Below are 17,036 nucleotides of genomic sequence, written 5' to 3' on the forward strand. Positions count from 1 at the left end.
AACGCTGCTCCATTAACGAATGTTTTTACGAACAATACTGACTCAGAATATGGCTGTACATGATTTGTGATGTTTCCATAATTCTGTTCGGATGAAATATCCCAAACAGGCTGGACAGGGAACATATTTAGTTGCACCTATCTGATATGATGGTTTTTTTAAAGGGAATTAGAAAACCCTTTCCTGCCTTGAGTACTTCAACATTATTTGCATGATTTCCTTTGTTAGCTTTTGCCACAGCAATTTTCTTTCAGCACTTCTGGATTTAAAACTCAACACATGAGCTACATCTGGTTCTTCACTATGCTTGAGAATCCAATACGTGCTACCATGTGCTTGAACAAATATGCACAGAAATGTGGTTTGACTTGCCCTGAATGTTTCAACTCAACCAATCTTAAGAAAGCAAATTGCAACTATGTCTCAACTTTTCAACTTGAAAGACAATGGACAGGAAATTTTGGCTGTTTTTTGGGGTCATTACATCAGAGTTCATAGGAAGTTTTATAGGCTCCCACAAAACACCCTGCAGATCGCTAAAGTCAGCAGAATTCTACTTGCTTGTGAAAGAGGGTCTGTGGAAAAGTACAAGAACAAATCACTTGATGACATAGAGATTGACTTGAATGGTAAGTATGGATTTACTTTAACGTACATATATGCCAGAATATTTTCAATGAATGTGGTGATGGTATGTTCTTTTTTACCGCCCTATATTCGTGAAAGTAATTCCTGATTGAATGAAGTCATTTCGAAATTGTATTTATGCCAAAGCCACAGTTCCTGTGGTTGGCAAAATGGTTTTCAACTGCAGTTTTGAAATTTTTAAATGTTATTCTAAAAATCGTAAATCACATTTATGCCTAAACAAAAATGGATGTTCTTACATAAAAAAAAAAATTAATTTCTCATTACTATTGTATGCTTCATCAATATGTGTGTTTATTTCAGATGATGAAGAATCAGTGCTGATTGATATCAAGACTCCTGAAGGTATGTGAGAGTTATAATACTGGAAAATCAAGAATTTATGGATGGATTGACGATTAGAAACAAGGTGGCTGAATGTCAATCATTTCAGTGTTAAAAAAATCATAATTAAGCATCAGCTTCTGGATCCATATCTTTGACATGTTTATGTTCCAACTATATTACTATAAACAAAACTATACATCTTAAGTTTGATAACTAACTGGGACTGTGCCATGCATGGCTTGTTTTTTATAAAGGGGAAATAAAATCCAACTATGAAACTATTACATTACGTTATTCTTCATGAACATCGTCTGTGTTTGCACACACTGTCACAGATCAGTACATTTCCGAATCTTTATTACTTTCATTATACCTGGTATTTTTTCAGCACCTACTGAGAAAACAGCAGATTCAGCTGTATGTAAGATAGAACCATATTTGATACTAGAATCCAGTTTTAGGAATCTCAAGAATGGGAATGAACTTTCTGATGATATTGTCAATTCTGCTGTCTATCCTGCCACTCAAAAAAGAGAGGTAACTTAAAGTTATATTAATTTAAAGTTATATTAATTACTTCACTGAGTCTGTGTCACATGTACATCATTGTAATTAGATAAGAAATAATTTGTGTACACTATAGCATGCTGTACAGTTATCATGTGCTAGATAATATAATTAAAAAATAGAAATGATAATATTATAAAAGCTAAATTAAATCTTGTTTAAATTGTTAATACAATAGGGGACATTATACTATATAGGTTTTTTTTCAGAAAGATGTGTTCAACCTATAGGTGTCTTGGCAAATTTAAAAATCTGAAAAACTAAATTTCAGGATTAATGGCATTGGTTTGTTTGTTAAAGCTTCTCTTGTACATTAATGTACATTATTGCTATGCATAGCTCAACAATTTCTCTTCTGGACAACTGAAGATAACCTCACTCTTAAAAAAATTATTAGATGGCAGAGGAGTTCAAACTTTATTTTGAACACCATTTGTTTTCATTTGAGTTCTTATTCATAATTTCATGTTTAGTTTTATATCCTATACATGTCCAGGCTCCACATGTATGTGGTAAATTTTGTTACCACTTTTCCAGCTGAAGACTACAAGTTGTGAAATATTTGTTATTCTATATCACTAATAGCTCTAAATTAAGTTAAACTTTGTGATTTAAACTGAGCATCATTAAAGCTATGATGTTCAAGTCAATTTGATAACTATATTCTTGATATTTTTTTTCTCAGAGAATCAAATTTTTTGACCATAATTTAATGTCATCCATTTGTCTGAGGGGTGAAACCACTTATCCAAAGAAGGTAAGATTATTTGAGTAACCGCATTCAAAAAGTGAAAATTGGAAATGTATTTTCTGATATGACGTCTATATTAGTAACCGGTGTTCCACAGGGCTCCGTCTTAGGGCCATTATTGTTCTCAATGTACATGCGTCCATTGGGCGAGTTATTGCGACGTCACGGCGTAAAATATCATTTTTACGCCGATGACACACAGATTTATTTATCGGTTTCTGAAGATGATCAAATTCGCGCCCGGGTGATACTTCAGACATGTATTCAAGATGTTAGCGATTGGATGTATTGTAATTTCCTACTTTTGAATGTGTCGAAAACTGAATTTGTGTGCATGTCGTCTCGGAGATTCTCACAAGACTCGTGTCCTTTGTCTAGTATCGCAATTGGTGAAGAATTGGTTAGTGCTTCGTCAAGTGCTAGAAACTTAGGTGTCTTGTTTGATTCGCAGCTATCTATGGAAACACACATTTCTACTATTTGTAGATCTGGATATTCCCATCTAAGAAATATTAATCGTATTCGTAAATCATTATCCCAATCTGATACTGAAAAGTTGGTACATGCTTTCATATCTTCTCGCTTAGACAGCTGTAATTCATTATTGTCTGGTCTCCCTGTAACTAAGATAAAACCTCTTATTCGTGTACAAAATGCAGCAGCCCGCCTTGTCACTCGTGCTCGAAAATATGACCACATTACAGACATTTTTATTAAACTTCATTGGTTACCAGTTGTACAAAGAATCAATTTCAAATTACTTTTACTAGTGTATAAATCTTTGTATGGTTTTGCCCCAAATTATCTATGTGAATTAATCGAATTTTATGTACCGAGTCGTAGTTTAAGATCTGAATCGAAGTTTCTTATTAAAACTCATCAGATGTGTAGTAAAAAGTCCAAGGTGTTATACAAAGACCGTGCTTTTGAAAATTTAGGTCCTAAACTTTTTAATGAATTACCTCTGTCTGTTCGTTCTAGTCCTTCAGTAGACATTTTTAAATCCAGACTGAAAACGCACTTATTTAAATGTGCTTTTAATATTTGACTGATTGTTTATTGTATCAGCGCCTTTGATCTTCATATGTTGGAATTGTTGCGCTTAATTAAATAGAGTTATTATTATTATTATTATTATCAAGCTTTAAAAGTTTTTGTGACCTTTATTTTATAAAACTTTGTCTAAACTAGTTCATGTATGTTTTCATTCTTAGCAGTATACATGTCGAGTAAATAGAAATTTCACATGTGCCTATTCTGCATATGTATAAAAGATCTTATTTTTATTTTTATTATCAAAGTTGCATACTCTTCACTCATTTTTGCTTTTAGTCCCCGTTCGGACGTAGTCCGAAAACGGGGACTTATGTTTTGCCCTGTGTGCATCCGTGCGTGCGTCCGTGTGTGCGAACGTGCATGGACCGATTAAGTTCAAACTTCACTCATACATCACACATTATATGGGACATATGCACATGCATTTTTTTCATGATCCGATTAACGATAGCCGAATAAGGCCGAAAATGCATCAAAATCGCACATTTTCACCATTCCGGACCCGGATCTCAGTTATGCATGAACAGATTTTGTTCAAATTTGGTACATACATTAAACATAATAGGACCTTGATGCACGTCATTTTTTTTTTTTTTGGATCGGGTTTGAAATGGCCGACTGGCGGCCATTTTGTTTTAAAGTATTCAGTTCTGGATCCGTATGTGAGACATGCTTGGATTGTTCGAGTTCAAACTTCACACACACAAGGTACATCATGTCACAAATATGTATGTGCATTTGTTTCATGATCTCATTAACGATAGCCAAATGGCGGCCGCTTTAAGGCCGAAAATGCATTGAAATCGCACATTTTCACCATTCCGGACCCGGATCTCAGTTATGCATGAACAGATTTTGTTCAAATTTGGTACATACATTAAACATAATAGGACCTTGATGCACGTCATTTTTTTTTTTTTGGATCGGGTTTGAAATGGCCGACTGGCGGCCATTTTGTTTTAAAGTATTCAGTTCTGGATCCGTATGTGAGACATGCTTGGATTGTTCGAGTTCAAACTTCACACACACAAGGTACATCATGTCACAAATATGTATGTGCATTTGTTTCATGATCTCATTAACGATAGCCAAATGGCGGCCGCTTTAAGGCCGAAAATGCATTGAAATCGCACATTTTCACCATTCCGGACCCGGATCTCAGTTATGCATGGACGGATTTCAGTCAAATTTGGTACATACATTAAACATAATAGGACCTTGATGCACGTTATTTTTTTTTCGGATCAAGTTCGAAATGGCCGACTGGCGGCCATTTTGTTTTAAAGAATTCAGTTCTGGATCCGTATCCGAGACATGTCTGGATTGATCAAGTTCAAACTTCACACACACAAGGTACATCATGTCACAAATATGTATGTGCATTTGTTTCATGATTTCATTAACGATAGCCAAATGGCGGCCTCTTTAAGGTCGAAAATGCATTGAAATCGCACATTTTCACCATTCCGAACCCGGATCTCAGTTATGCATGGACGGATTTTGTTCAAATTTGGTACATACATTAAACATAATAGGACCTTGATGCACGTCATTTTTTTTTCGGATCAAGTTCGAAATGGCCGACTGGTGGCCATTTTGTTTTAATAAATTCAGTTCTGGATCCGTATCCAAGACATGTCTGGATTGATCAAGTTCAAACTTCACACACACATGGTACATCATGTCACAAATATGTATGTGCATTTGTTTCATGATCCGCTTAACAATAGCTGAATGATGGCCATTTTAAGGCCGAAAATGCATCAAAATCACGTATTTTCACAATTCCGGAATCGGATCTCAGTCATGCATGGATGGATTTTGTTCAGATTTAGTACAATGTGTTGTACATATGCAGGTGCATTTCGGTCATGATCTGCTTTGAATGTATATGTCACTCAAATATGAACGGAACGGGGACGTGTCATTGACAATGACTTGTCTACTTTCATTTCCACTTACAGATTGATTTTTCCAAGCATGACTTGATAATGGGAACTATGTATGAAGGTGGACAAAATATTTGTGGTATTATACAAGATGGACACTGAACTCTTGTGGTAAATATTTAAGAATTTTTCTTAGTCATTCTCATGTATATACAAATTTATATAATAATCTTTCATTCAGTAATACAGATAACAAAGCACTGATTTCAATTTTCTCATTAAATCTTGCTGTCACTTTGCAGTTTTCTCAGTATCTTTGCCTACTTGTCTACTGAATTTGTAGAACACGGATAGGAGGCTATGTCGTGCAAAGCACCTCTACCTGTCAATCTTTTGGTACATCCTTCTGATTTTGTGAACACTTATGTTTGAAAAATGGTATTTTGTGCAAAAATTGTTTCATTCATTTCTTTTTATGCACTTTAGTTCTGTTGGCAACTATTACTGCAAAAATAACTATTTGCATTATATATTTTTTGATAGACAGTTTTTTGCAACATGCAATTATTAAATATTGGCACTGCACTCACTGCACAGGTTACAGTATACAGGAATTCAGGTAGCTGTAACTAGGAAAAATATTTCTGTTGCTGTGCACTGGAAACTAAAATTACCTTACAGATATTACAACATTTCTATTCATCTGCACACGACAACTACAACTGGTAGTTTATACTGCTTATATGCACTCAGACTGTTTTTATATTCAGCTTTTTCTTGAACTGGGACAACAGTGCACAATCTTAGAGGCTTATATTCAGTGAGGTCTTGAGCTTTCATCATGCATCGTATTGGATATATGCACATGCATACATGCTTCTATGGTGTAGGAATTTATCCACACATCCCCCATGGTACATGCAATATCATGAGTATAATTTCCTGTCATAATAAAGACAATGTTGTTCTTAGTATGTAGTAACATCATAAATATATGCCCACTTATTTATAGCAAAATAGAACTAATTATTCCAAGATGCCAATATCACGACTTATGTGTATGGTAGACTCAGTTTGAGCGAGTCAATGAGTTTCAATTCAAAATGGCCAACTGGCAGTCATCTTGTTTTTTGAAAATGTCATATTTTGGACATGCTTTCTCAGTTTTTATTCAAATTTGTTTACATAGATCATACATGTTAGGATATGTCCTCCGTTCGTCAGTGCATCCAACTGTCTGTGCGTTCGTACGTTTGTCTGTCCGTCCAGAGTTGTATTTCAAAATTTTTAATTGTAGTGCCTCATTCCTATCTTCAGACATGCATTTTCTTAAACATACTTTAAACAATTTTAGCAAGTGCAATAACAGAGTGCACCTCAATTTGTTTTACTTTCACTTGTGATCTTTGTTTTTCTCTGCTATATCTTAAACCAGAGGGGTTGTCACGCAACACATGTTCGAATTTGATGTAAATAAACTATCTGTTGTATTTGCCACTTGGGACTCAAGTTTCAAGGACACGCTCGCAACAACCAACACCTTCACTTTAATATGACGAGCATAAAGAGAACTTTCAAAAATTTAATGGGGACTGTGTAATTTTCAATGACTTGTTCCTCATAACTATGTCATTTTTTTTTCATCATGTCAACAATTCCAACATTCAATGTTCCTGTCCCGATTTTGTGTCACAGTGAATGCGTATACATGTTGATTACTTTTGACTGTTGATCGAATGGAAATTTTGTGCTCTTGAGTCTTTTTGAATGCCACAATAAATGACAGACAAAAGATAATTTTTAGTCCTCAAATGTCAATTCACCAAAATACAACTATGACTTGTTTTAATTGGGGCACATTTTCTGTTTTAATATCTTATACGCATCTGACACAGATTTTGTTTATCTGTTGAACTCTTGAATGTGACTTGCCTGTATAGATATACTTATTTATATATTCTGTTGTTTTGAATAATAGAATAAATGAAACACACATACTTCTAATGATAAAGCTTCTGATATAAAAACACTTTTTTTTAATGATTGTTTTGACAGGAAGTAAATCAAATGGATCGCAAAATATTATATCTCAATTCTTTGGGGGAAAGCAAAGAGAAAATGAATCAAATTCAGCAGAACTGGAAGTGAGTATTAATGTATATAATGTATTGTTTTCCATAAGCCAACTGTTGGTACTAATCTGTTTCTGATCTGTAGGGCTTGATAAGGTAATTTTTTGGTCTTAAAATTGGATGTTCAAGCCTTGGGTCTGTGTGTACAATTTTGGTACATGTATGTGTAAGTTAAATTTTTCCATTCCTGTATGAGCATGCCCACGAACATGCATCTATACCTTAAGGCCACTTCATTGTTATTGCAATGAATCTCACACTGTCAGATATTGTGGTCAAATCTATGCAAGTTGTTGTAACCTTTGCAGTTGGGTCATACCTTCATTAATTTCTGATAACTGGTACTATAGAAACAGTGACAGGTTCTTAAAGCGACAATAGATTTTGAAAATTTTTGTTTAAATATATCTACATAAAGATTACCAAAATACTGTTTTAGACATAATTGCGTGGAGATCGGTCAGCCTTTCAAGCTGGGAACGTATTTGACCCAGGGCCTTCAGTAAGTTATCATGTACTGTAATTTTTCATCAAAACTGGAATTCAATAGATGGAGACCATAACGCAACCGTGCCCCCCCCCCCTTATTTCACTGACAATGATTTAATGTACAATGTCCGTTTATGCTATGCTTTCAGTGTCTGCAGGAAATGTTTTATTAAAATGAAAATATCGATAGTTGCAGCTATTGTCATTTTAACTACAGTGGTCACAAAAAATTTATGTCTTTATACTGAACTGAATGTGTGATCAGGTGAAACAAACCTATCTCTGCTACTCAGTAGTATTCTACATGTGCACTTGTCCTACATTCTAAAAAACATGTTACACTGATTGGTCTTATGGTAATCATGTCAATCAAAATCATGCTTTGCTCCAAAAGCCAATAGCAAGTTTGAGATATTCTGTGTACATCATTTGTTACTTGGGATGAATTATAAAAACATAATTGGATTCTAGAAATGTAAATGTTATTGAATTGAGCTCAATCTGAAATAAGTGACTGAATTCATGGTTCCAATAATGGAGTTCCTGTGTTCTTTGTTATGATTAATTAATATTTTCATGTATTTCTACCTCCATATATTTTGTTTTTCATTAAATAAATCCTAAAGCAAGGTGGTCGTTGCGCCATGGCCTGGTTGATAATGGACTTGTACCGATGCACACAATGCGTGTGAAATACATTGTTTACGTGTAATTCAAACACCCGCTGCGCCGACCACCACCCTTTAAGTTTATGGGCATAAGCATTTAGATCATTTACAATGATCATTTTGTGCATTTGATCTTGGGTGTACTTGAGTTCCAAACAGGTTTATTCCTTCCACTACCATAGTTATCTGTGGTCATCCACAACATGGTCTTGTTTAAATTTTGGAGTACCGTATGCTCTATCTCACCTAAATTTGGGATGGAAAATTACCACCTTTTCATGCTGGAAGTTTCAAAATAAGAATAAACATTTTGTTTGATATTGCATTCCAACAGAAACGAAAAAATATACTAAAAATATTTACAAATTTTCTATACATAATGCCACATGTGGCTGAGAAAAAACACAACTATGGAAAACTCCCTGCCTATACTATTAACAAGTACACTTTGATCTCTGCTCATTTCTCATTATAATGTAAGAAAGGAATATGTATTCCTTCAAACTATTGCAAATAAAGTTGGTTATTAGAAAATAGCGTGATGATATTCTGTGTGAAAGTTGTATCAACCAGATTCCAACCCCATTCTATTTTAGCGAATTCAAAATTTGGAAACAATGCTAGATAAATACTGATACGAGTTCATTGCTCTGAGAATTACAGTTGCAGTTTATGCAACTATCAGTGTTGTCCCCTACTGAAGATGTACATTGCCATTTTGTACAAAAAATGTTAAAAAGAAATGCTTGCTTCCCTAATAAAATTGTGCAGAACGAGAGGGGAGCAGCTACCTTCCCTACCCAATTTTCAGCACCACTAAGTTATTGGACGATGTTGTATATACAAAAATATCCACACCTATTTTTATTTATACATTTAATTACTTAACATCCATTGGAATGGATGATAATGGATAGATGAAAAGTGACATGACAAAGAAAAAAAAATTAAAAATTTAGGAAGTGTTGCTGTCTAAATTCAAAACAGATTTACAAATATTAAACTAAAGGTATTCACAGAGATTTATTGCTCAAGCAAATTTGTGAATATTTTGTATACATAAATGGAATGTTTTTGTGCTGGGCATAGACAGGGCAAGGCATCACAAATTGTTTTTCATTTTTTCGATCTGATTTTTGTTACAGAGAAGACATACCTCGCATTTGCTGGTAACTGAGTGTACGAGTTTCAATTCTCTATAACAATTATACTGCCATTTGTGAATTGCACTTATATGTGTAAATGCTATGCTATTGTTCATATCAGTTCGAGGACATGTGAAGTGACACTTTGCACATGTGGGAGTGACACCCCCGAGATTTTCCACGTCCTCTGAAAAAAAATCGCGTCCTCAGAAAGGAGGTCCTCAGTATGATAGTCAAACGCAGGTCCTTGAAGAAATGGTCTGATTGCTAAACTCTACTAACCCATGTATACCTACAATAATATTATATTATGTAATTAAATATCAAGCCTGTAAACCCACTAGAAAGTGACGTCCTCGGAGACTGGTCTAGAAACCGAGTCCTCTGAGCATATAATAATGCGAGTATGCGTGTGTGTATGTGTGTATGTGTGTCCGACTGTTCCACTGCTATCTCAAGAACCATACATCGGTTTTTGATGAAACTTGGTGCATAGATGCTCTGGGCCAATGCGCAGATTTGATTAGGTTTTGGTAAAAAATCTATGCTCGTTAATTACCTAATTTGCATGATAATTAGCTAATTTTTAGCTGTTCTATGACTGTTCCACTGATATCTAAAGAACCACTCATTGGATTTTGATGAAACTTGGTACATAGATGCTCTGAACTAATGCTAGGTTTTGATTAGGTTTTGGTTAAAATCCATGCTCGTTAATTACCTAATTTGCATGATAATTAGCTAATTTTTAGCTGTTCTATGACTGTTGCACTGATATCTAAAGAACCACTCATTGGATTTTGATGAAACTTGGTACATAGATGCTCTGAACATATGCGCAGATTTGATTAGTTTTTGGTAAAAATCCGTGCATATTAATTACCTAATTTGCATGATAATTAGCTATTTTTTAGTGGTTCCATGACTGTTCCACTGATATCTAAACAACCACTCATTGGATTTTGATGAAACTTGGTACATAGATTTTCTGAACTAATGCTAGGTTTTGATTATCCGTGGATACTAATTACCTAATTTGCATAATGATTAGTCAATTTTCGGTTTTTCCACTGATATCTCAAGTACTAATCATCACATTTCAATGAAACTTGGTACATAGATGTCATATGACACTGCACAGACCTGATAGTTTTTATGGTAATATCAGTACATGTAATTACCTAATTTGCATAATTAATTAATTTTCAGCTTTTGATATAAGTAGTGAGCATTACATTTCAATGAAACTTGGTACTTACATATTCAAGGACTATGCAGAGATTGATTGTTTCGGATAAATATTTGTGCATATTAATCACCTAATTTGCATAATTAGTTAATTTTCAGCTTTTCCACGGGTATCTCAAGTACTAATCATCGCATTTCAATGAAACTTGGTACATAGATCCTTTAGGACTATGCAGAAACCTGATTAGTTTCAGGGTAAATAATTGTGCATATTAATTACCTAATTTGCATAATTAATTTTCAGCTTTTCTACTGATATCTAAAGTACTAATCATCACATTTCAATGAATCTAAAATTATGCAGAGACCCAATTAGTTTTTGGTAAATATTTGTGCATATTAATCACCTAATTTGCATAATTAACCAATTTCCAACTTTCACACTGATATCTCAGGTACTACTGTAAAAACCCTCAAATAAGAGCCACTTTGTAACACTTTCATTTCTGGGTGGTGCTTATTTGAGGTAACATGTTGACAACCCTGTAGCCAGTGGCTCTTAAACCAGGGTCATCAAACTTTTTCATTGTGAAATAGGGAAGGGGATAGGCAAACACACACACAACCAAAACAGACAAGTAATTATTAATGATGTATCATTGCAATTAATTTATTCTGTAAAAATACTGTTATGGGAATAACAAATGTCAAATAAATACGACGATTCGACGTTTCATCGACAATGTGTAGCAATGCCTGAAGTCACGTTTCACTGACAATGCGTAGCGATGCCTGAAGTCGGATTTGGTAGCACTCTCAGTGTCTGACCCAACACTCGAATCACTTGTACAATTGTTTACCAAGTTTGGTACGGCAAACTTTTTTCTTGAAAACTGGGAATAACTTGCGTGGCTGTGGCTGGCGTGGTAGTTGATTTGGTGACAATATAAAATAGTTTCGGATAGAATTGATCTGACCAGCAGCGACAGGAGAGGACATACTTGCAAAGGAAGCATGGAACGAATGATAAAAATGATGCCCAATCACTTGTATTTATGGCAAAAACAATAAATAAAAACACGTTTTTCTATAGATTTGTACAGCTTGGGTACTTGGGCATTGTTTTAATTGCGCTAGACGTCTGACAGTACAGCTTTGGTTTATATTTCCTGTTTCATAATCAAGCCAGCTTATAATGATATTCACGTACTTCACAGTCCACGCAAACAGGGTCAAACTATAGCCCCACCCCTATATAACCAAATACGAAACGATACCGAGAAAGTAACAATTACATGTATTAAAAATAATTTCCTGTGACCAATTGGAGAGACGAAATCATTCACGAAAGCCCAGGCCTGTTACAAGGCATTTTCTGATTGGTACAAGTTCAGATTATTTTCAATTCTCACAAATAGCTAATTTAAATATTTGGGTCAGGCGGGTCACGTAGACTTCACTTTGCTGTAAGACAAGTTGATCGCACAAGTTTGTGGAACTAATCCATTCGACTTCAATTTTGATTATTTTCGGCAAGAGAGTCCTCTCCAAACTAATGCCAGTTATTTTGTTACTTCCCTGAACATTTTGTCTCGAATCATCCAAAAACGAACGTCTCAAATAAAATGCAAAAAATAACCCAAAATCACGATCAGCGAGAGTGGGCTGCGTAATCATTACATTCTCACAGTCGAAGCTACGTCACGATCCCTCAAACGTTGCCATGACCATGACTCACAAACCTCATTGATGGTGATGAACTTCACTTGCATTAAACGTAACTTGCAATTGACCTCACTGTGATGCCGCATTCGAGTCATACACAATATGTTGATAACGCAGACATATCTCATGTATATTATTTTAAAATGCCATTATTAATGGAAATATTCTATTATGAAACGCTGGAATCTGGTACATTCGGTCTTGACCACCACTTGTGGTTATTTGAAGACTGTACACGCTTTGTAGCATACTAAATTGGCCACCAAATTTTGAAAAGTGTCTCCGATGTTTACACTGATAACCGGCGTAAGCGTTGGCAAGCTTAAATAGATATACAGCGCCACCAGTAGCTGTTCCCGGCTCCATGCGTCCAGCTTGTTAAACACCCACCCACTCTGAAGTTATCATCATTATCTAATAAAATACGAGGCGGAGTTGTCACTGCAGCATGTACAGCATGACAATTCATTTCGATTCATTTCAATTACGACATACTGCTAGATTATATCTATGACTAAGTATGCTTTTATTCTTCTCCTCTTTATTATTTGTTCTTATTGTTTTGTGTGTGTGACAAACAATAACAAAATATATGAACATTGTTCTTGTTAAATTGATTTTTTTTACTATTCAGTATATCTACGTTGAAAAGGAGGATGGTGTCATGGGGAGTAACAAGGCACGATAAATCAGTAACGCCTGATGAAGTCCTTGAGGAGATAAAAGTAAGAAACTATATTAAACTTTATATCCAATTAAACACCAAATATTATACTGTAGTATATATTAGACATATTGAGAAATTCAAAAAACTTTTTATAAATGCACTTTTTCTCTTTTTATCAGATGGAAATGAAAGGCTCAGGGAGGCTACTTGGTATTAAATCAATGCACAAACGCGTCAGGCAAAAGTACCACATATTCGCTACAAGGTAAACTAATCGGTATAATCGTGTCTCGCATTGTACTCATTTGCTGAAATAGCAATATAATTGTATTTGTTTTCGACAGAGATCAAGTAGAAGCCATCTTGGTGTAGCCCACTTTTATGACCAAATGTGTATGCGAGGAAGAGGACGATTGGTTCCAGCTATCGGGCATAGGCGAACATATTATTCCGAGGTATGTTTACATTAGACAGTGGGAGCAAAGTTGAATATATGAATATATGCCTGAGTTATATATCCGGAGAACATTGTAAAAGCCTGCAATAGAAGTGATTCAATCGTGAATTGCAAAGTTTTAAAGTCTCAAAAATACATGATTTGCCCAACTTGATAATGATTATCAATTAACGGACTTGTTCTAGGGACCAAATTGGTATTGGCACTGCGATGGTTATGGTAAACTTATGGGATTTCGAAAGAAAGAGTATCCCTTCGCTATTCATGGCTGCATTGACGGATTTTCAAGAAAAATACTATGGCTCAGGATATACAAAAGCAACAACGATCTTCATGTTATATGCAAGTACTTTTACGACGCGATTACGCAGAATAAAGGTGAAGAAAAATAAATATCCATAATTGATGTCTCATTATAAAATACGTATAGTAAAATTTAATAAACTGTGTGTAAAGAAATGGCCTGGGAATTCGATGGTCCGATTTGTTAATTCCGCATTATGAATAAATGTTGACGAAAATGATATCGCCGTGTCCATAATTCTCTGTTTTGTCGCGGTCTCGACAACAACTAAAAAACGATGAAATACTTATTTATTTAACGAAACAAGGTAAAATGAATATTATACAATGTATTATATATTCAGTTCTGTATATTGTGACACATGGAACGATTCGAAGTACACGTAGACCACATATACAGATGTTCGTTCAGTTATGTGTGTTTTACTATGTGCACATGTGTTTTTTTGTGATGTAGTAACTTTAAGCTGTTAAACTGATTCGTGCATTTGTAATAGAAAGAAGAATCGACGCAAATGTAAACGAATTATAATGCTTATGTCAGGCATTTGCTGTTGCAACAGTTATTTGTTATTTCATAACACAAATAATGTTACCTTGTGTATCATTTTAGTCTGTCCGAGCCGTACGAGGTCTGATCGTGGTACGGAGCTGGGAGATTTGGTGCAGGCCCAGATGTATTTTAGACGTGATCATAGTGACGCATATGCGTTTGAAAGATCACATAAATATGGTACTTCAATGTCCAATCAGGTATTATTGCATCTAACAATTCTCAGAAACATAATATCAATAATTTACAACACATTTGCTCAGATGTTGGGAATTATATTTATTTTGTATCACCTTTGTTCATTATATACGATCAACTGGAACAGGCATTCATTTTTTGGACATCACGTTAGAATGTAAATTATGCAATAAAATTGATTTACCTGTATGGTTTTCATGAATCTTCCGATTACAAACATATATTAGTTAGTTGACAGCATTTACACTTTTAGAATGCCCCCCATACGATGCGTAAAAGCCCAAATCGATATAACTAGAACATCAGCAAAAACACTACAATAATACTTGACAATAAATACACCCACAATAATTCAACCTAACAATCACTGCAATAGAACATGGCTTACGTTATCAATACGTTATTGTGGATCATGGGCAGACATACACGTTCGCACGTATTCCCATAACAGTGCCTAACAACACTATTTTTTCTTATGAGAACATTCGAAAATTTGCAACATCAAATATTTGCAGAGCCTGTCAGTCACTCTTCTATCTGTTTTATTGTGGCCAGTTGGTTGACAACCAAATCACTTCTTCATACTAAGTATAAGTATTATGCTAATCTGTTTTTGTATGAATAGTGTATCGAGAGTTGGTGGACACAATTACGCAAATACAGCAGTCAGTTTTGGAGGGAGGAATTTAAGGTACTGTATAACAGTATTGTATAATGTCGATATAGTTGCGTTTGTTATAAAATTTATAGATCATCCCAAGCTTTCAAATACCCATTATAATGACATACACATATTTTTTTTAATATCAGATGTTGAAAGATTCAGGGATATATGACAGTGACAGTTTAATTGACAGGTAAATGTAAACTTCACGAATTCACTTTTGGAATGAATTATATCGTTAATTGATATATATGAAAATATTAGGATGTATGTTGATTGTGTCTAATTCAGACTATTCATTAATTCTATGATCATGCACAGGAACTGCCTTATGTATGTGTATATGCCTATATTAGAGGAAGAACTTAGTGAATTTGCAGATGAATGGAACTCGCATAGAATTAGAAAGCAAAGAAACCAATTAAGACCAAATGGTGTACCAGAAGACTTGTACAGTTTTCCCGAGTTAGTCGGTATGTATTCAGATTCACACACAAACCATGAAATATTCTTGAGATTTATACCAGTGAACATATCCATAACATTTTGTATATCAATGAAAGTGATTGGCAGGTTGGTGGCTGAGGGCTTATCTAACTAACTTTATTCACATAACAATTTGTATTTAGCTTCGTTCCCAGGCCTTTATATACATAAAAATCTTATTGAAATGCAATAATTGTTTTATTTTTTTAATATAGACAGACATTTGGGTAATTATGCAAATGAGCAATTATGCAGAGATTTCAACCCAAAACTAAGTAGATCTGTTTATTGCTTGGCGGAAAGACGAAAAGTGAACTATTATGCAAATTAGATAAATATTATGTATATAAACCCAAAACTAATAAGATCATCACATTGTGATAAGATAGATACTTGCGACAGTAAAAAATTATGTAAATCAGTTATTAAATATATGCATATTTTAATGTAATACTAATAAAGTAAAGTCACAGAGCATTTATGTACAAAACAAAATTATTATACACATTCGGTAATTAATATGCATGAATATTAACCCCAAACCTATCATGTATGTGCATTGCAGAATTTAGAGAAGCAGCAGATAACGAAATATCTGAAGAATTCAACATTATTAATGTAAACAATGCTAAAGCAGCCTATGTATTTCTTAGAAACACTTTTAATCCTGATGTGTAATTTTGAGAGATCTGTGAATACTGTGGCTAAGAACCGTTTTGTTATAATTGTCGTCCTCTGTTCCTGTTTTTTGCATGATCTATTTACAATACTTCAGTGACCTAAGAAAATATATGATACTAATATATTGTTGTAGCATAAGTGATGTATGATCTAAAATATCATGAATAAAATGTATAGTGTGTGACATGACTTATTGTGTTATATTTTTCACAGCAAACTAGCCACATTGTTCTTAAATTTGATATGTAGTGTGTATGTAAATTAGAGTTAAAAAAATTGACAATTGGTCATGCAATGCCATGGTAATGCTCTATTTATCATACCATTTTTATATTTGGTATACAAGAACTTTAGCACAGACTGTAATGTTGTGCTTTAACTAGAAGCTTCACTTGACCTTTGTAGCGAGTAGGTCTTTGTCGCATAACTGGTCCATTCGTCT

At 34.4% G+C, this 17,036-nt stretch overlaps 2 protein-coding genes across 2 annotated transcripts; both read left to right on the forward strand.

Annotated features, from left to right (window-relative positions):
- Positions 1-418: 418 nt before the first annotated feature.
- LOC146742195 (uncharacterized) lies at positions 419-13,318 on the forward strand. Its single transcript, XM_085500640.1, has 7 exons — positions 419-629; positions 775-993; positions 1,364-1,512; positions 2,228-2,299; positions 5,314-5,409; positions 7,294-7,382; positions 13,220-13,318. Exons 1-5 carry the CDS (start codon positions 419-421, stop codon positions 5,398-5,400), a joined length of 738 nt encoding a protein of 245 aa, XP_085356766.1. The 3' UTR covers positions 5,401-5,409; positions 7,294-7,382; positions 13,220-13,318.
- A 601-nt stretch (positions 13,319-13,919) lies between these two features.
- Positions 13,920-16,780, forward strand: LOC146742196 (uncharacterized). Its single transcript, XM_085500641.1, has 6 exons — positions 13,920-14,055; positions 14,626-14,765; positions 15,389-15,454; positions 15,574-15,620; positions 15,749-15,900; positions 16,479-16,780. The coding sequence occupies exons 1-6, from the start codon at positions 13,920-13,922 to the stop codon at positions 16,589-16,591; spliced, it is 654 nt and encodes a 217-aa protein (XP_085356767.1). The 3' UTR covers positions 16,592-16,780.
- The last annotated feature ends 256 nt before the right edge of the window (positions 16,781-17,036 follow it).

This window comes from Saccoglossus kowalevskii, chromosome 6 (genome assembly GCF_978046115.1).
Source record: "Saccoglossus kowalevskii chromosome 6, keSacKowa6.1, whole genome shotgun sequence".
In the NCBI taxonomy this organism is placed as follows: domain Eukaryota; kingdom Metazoa; phylum Hemichordata; class Enteropneusta; family Harrimaniidae; genus Saccoglossus; species Saccoglossus kowalevskii.

What these genes read in the sequence shown, in the direction of transcription:
- LOC146742195 (XM_085500640.1), top strand. Translation starts at nt 419, where the DNA reads ATGTCTCAACTTTTCAACTTGAAAGACAATGGACAGGAAATTTTGGCT. An exon ending in CATAGAGATTGACTTGAATG is followed by an intron (nt 630 to 774) that starts GTAAGTATGGAT and finishes TTTATGCCAAAG; the next exon opens with CCACAGTTCCTGTGGTTGGC. An exon ending in CTGCCACTCAAAAAAGAGAG is followed by an intron (nt 1,513 to 2,227) that starts GTAACTTAAAGT and finishes TTTTTTTCTCAG; the next exon opens with AGAATCAAATTTTTTGACCA.
- LOC146742196 (XM_085500641.1), top strand. Translation starts at nt 13,920, where the DNA reads ATGGTTATGGTAAACTTATGGGATTTCGAAAGAAAGAGTATCCCTTCG. An exon ending in GTACTTCAATGTCCAATCAG is followed by an intron (nt 14,766 to 15,388) that starts GTATTATTGCAT and finishes TTGTATGAATAG; the next exon opens with TGTATCGAGAGTTGGTGGAC. An exon ending in AGTGACAGTTTAATTGACAG is followed by an intron (nt 15,621 to 15,748) that starts GTAAATGTAAAC and finishes GATCATGCACAG; the next exon opens with GAACTGCCTTATGTATGTGT.